A 3,885-nucleotide genomic window follows, 5' to 3' on the forward strand; every position below is an offset into this window, starting at 1 on the left:
GCCCCTTACCCCGGGATTGCTTTTTGTCCCATATTCTGGTCATCATTTTTCTCAATACAATGCCCGTTAATGGAAGATTAAAAGATTTTGAAAATACTGCTAGTTGCTTAGTTTGGTTATAATTGTATAGTATGGTACATTGCTTTTTAATTTTGCATTTTATAATGTGGTCGTATATTGTCGTCGCCCCTGTCCGTCCTTGAGATCTTTGACAAGTTCGAATTTGACAAACAGAATTTGAGTTATTACCCTTGAATAGAAAAAAGGAATCAAAATTTGTTGGCTGGTGAGTTTATGTTAGAATGTTTTTAATTTTGTATGTACCAATAAGATTTTTATTATAATTTGACACAGATTGGGGACCGCCCTTGTATATACCAGGAAAGTGGGCGTATCTTGCTAGGCAACTACTTGTTTCTGGGGGTGGGGCCCCGTAGACGTTGAACCACTGGCAGTAACTTTATTAAAATTGCACACGCTTGTGTCTGACCAATCGTGGGGTCGCATATACGTGTGAAATTTTTTTTCCTTTAACTTAGCGTACGTCAACATGGAGAGTGCGAATGATGAAACCGTAAGCGATTTTTAAATTACCGCTTGAAAAAAAAATTTCCGAATTGGAGAGTGATATTGGGTGAAATGAGCAGCAAGACTCTGCATGATAATGATGATTTCTATTAACGTTTCCTTTACTTTCAGATGAATGCGGAGAGAAGAAAGATTGTGAAAAAGAAGCCGAAAAACACAACTGTCAATGTACTGAAGGCATGCACTGTATTGATAAACAGTGTTATTGTGGATTCCCTACCAATTCAAATACAACTATGGCTTAATTAAAATTGTACATGTTATTACTATTACTTTTCTTGGGGTACCTTAAGTTTTTTTCAATCCAGTTTTCCCCCTGTTATTGCTGAAGGTCTGAGGGATTTTTAAATTTGATTAAATTGGTAGAATTGAAAGATAGCATTATCTTCTCAAAATACTTTTTAGCATTGAAACTGCAGTTCATAAAATAACGATAAAATCCTGAGACAATCGTCATTAAAGTAAAACATTCTAGTTCATACTGTTTTGTATAATATATAGGTACTGACAACTAATTACATAATTTACAATACAGTAAAACACACGAGCATGAACACATTTGAATAAGTTAAGGGGGATTGTCAGTATATATGGCCCCAAGTTATGCATTTCTTTTTTCGACAGAATATTGTGTGGGTCTACTTCCATTTTTTTATCTTAAAATAGATAGATCATAAATTTCAATGCACTTTATTTTCTTAAAATAAATTATATGCAGTCTAAAAACTAAAACAACTTCAAAATTCTTTATTCGCACTCAGAGATAACTGAGTATTGTACATCAATTTTCAGGAGTTTCGTAACAAAAGGTTGACTACTGTTCAACCATTATTTTTAGATCGTACAAAATGCGTCAAGTTTTGATTAAAAAAAGTCACAATTTCTCAAGTGCTAGCCAGCAATGAAAACACATGCACAAGATTCCAAAAAATTGTTTGATGCGAAATCCACAAAAGCACAGCTTGATCCCTTAAAATATTTAAAGGTACAAACATCATCGATTTTTCTTAATGATAAAACTGACAATCGGACAGTTCATATATTTTTGCAGACTGGGGCTTTGAGACTACTGGTCGGAATATTGATTTAGTCACAGCCTCTGCAACATACTTTTCAGTGTTTCACTTTTATTGTGAAGCTCAAAGGTGTATCACAGGAACTCTTGAAAATTTTAAAAGATACATTAACATAGTCAAAGACAAACAGTTTTAACACTCTACTGGGGTGTTTGGTGGTTTGTTGGAGCAAATAGTTGCACAAGGATTATTAAAGCCCACTATGCACAATGAAATTATTCAAAAAACAGATTTATGAAGATGCACAAAGTTCCCCAATATTATTAAGACACGCGGTTTGGTATTATTTAATGATTCATATTGCAACACGTAGTAATGAATTCCATTATAAACTGAAACCCGATTTATTTGTACTCTCAACTATCCGAGGTTATGTAACATTGACCATCAAAAACAACAAAAATTTCAGAGGTGAATTGGCATCCAAAGAGTTCTATTTTCCCGAATCACTGGAGTTGCCCCGTTAAAATAATGCGGTTGTTGTTAGAAAAAAACTCATAAGCATGCAACGCAGTTCTTTAATCGGAACGCCGTAAGCATACATTTTGACACGGACGTATGGTTACCTCGAAGTCGTTGTTGAAGCAGGGATTCTCTATTTCAATAGAATTCCATAGTCAATTTAGGCAGTCAAATAGTCAGTCATTTAAAAAATATTTTTTTGGATTAAATATCAATTATATATCGAAAAGTAAAGAGTGGTTAGGAACAAACAAGGTTGGTTGGTTTAGGCTGCAACACATTCCGATTTTTCGATACGGTTTCTGTGATGCAGGTCGGAAGGGTTGTCATACAAAAAGTGTATAGTCGTAAGAATGGGACAATAAACCGAGGCCCCGTGTACTTAAAACCGTGCACGTTTAAGACTCCTCGATAGTTGGTAATCGAGCCACTGCCCTGGCAAATTTTCCCTTATTGCACACTTGGCTGTACAAATAATTTGCAGAACAGAATGACATGCACATACGATAAATCAGGGAGCCCAAAATGAGAATGATTCAACTGAGTAAACACATTGATGTCTGTGACCATGGAAAAACCCCAAATATACAAACTCGTAACGACGTAATAACATTTGTTCACACCGTCGTGGGATGGCTGAAAGCGGTACAATTTAAATTTAAAAGTTTACTCAAAAACGCTAAACATATTGAAACAGTAGTAGAAAAGAAATGTAAACTTAGTTCACAATGGAGATCCCCTTAAAGAAGTGCATAAACACCACTTCTTAGTACATATTAATGTTAGACAAGGTAACATCCATCTTCATATGCTTAAACATAATTCCTTTCTCTCATTGGCATTATTGGCGTTTATAGAATGGCAAAAGAGAAGTATATGTGGATATGTAGATCTGATAATATGGATAACTTTCCGTGACTATCACAACAGCCTCTCAACGGTCAGAATATAAAATAAAATAAAATAGACATACAATAGAATAGGCATAATTTAGGGCTGCGACACTTTTCAAAATTTCCCATTGTTGTTGTTTTCTAAATATTGTTATCACTACTAATAGGTGCTTAAAATAGTGTGTTTATTCCAGAATATTGTCATGTGTTTGTGATATGTCGTTCATGTTTTAAAATTGTCGCTTTCGAATGTAGAAAGTACGACAGCAAATTAAGACCAAGGGCAGTAACTTATATTTTCTATTTTTGGTTAATCGAATAGGTGATAATGAACAATTTCAGATATTCCTTCTTGGAGATCAGGGGCATTAACTCATATTAAATTTTAATATTTTTTGATAGGGTTCATCCTTAGGAGATAATTCACAATTTCATCAAATCCTTAAAAATTGTGTCTTATGGAGTGATGGACCGACGGACAAGCCGATCGCCATGAGTGACGCCAATATACGCACCACAATTGCTGTGGGCGTTTTAAAAATGTGATCAGGGTGGGTTCAAACATTTTTTGTGTAGAAATACAATATACATTATATAATCTAGGGCATATTTGTTTTAAGTTTGTTATTGAATCTAGATCCTGTTCTTTTGAAACATCAAAACCGATTTTTTAAAACTAAAGCAATAACATCATATCAAGAAAGAAATAAGGATAAAAAAAAATCCTTCTGTCATCTTCACTTACATTTGTGAATTCAAAGGTGAATTCAAGGACAAGGAAGTAGAAAATCCCTTAATATGATAGGTTGGACTAGAATTGGTGGAAGGTATATAAATGTTGAGATTGAAATAGTCAAAGACAAACA

At 34.2% G+C, this 3,885-nt stretch overlaps 1 protein-coding gene across 1 annotated transcript in view; it reads left to right on the forward strand.

Annotated features, from left to right (window-relative positions):
- The window catches only part of LOTGIDRAFT_173616 (hypothetical protein), a gene marked incomplete at both ends in the record, with an annotated part of 5,365 nt that extends 4,532 nt beyond the window's left edge, over positions 1 to 833 (forward strand). Inside the window, one exon of the mRNA XM_009051390.1 lies at positions 700 to 833. Coding sequence (XP_009049638.1) covers positions 700 to 833 — 134 coding nt within the window. The remainder of the gene's footprint in view (positions 1 to 699) is intronic.
- Between the last annotated feature and the right edge of the window lie 3,052 nt (positions 834 to 3,885).

The sequence above is a fragment of the Lottia gigantea genome, assembly GCF_000327385.1.
Source record: "Lottia gigantea unplaced genomic scaffold LOTGIsca_166, whole genome shotgun sequence".
In the NCBI taxonomy this organism is placed as follows: domain Eukaryota; kingdom Metazoa; phylum Mollusca; class Gastropoda; family Lottiidae; genus Lottia; species Lottia gigantea.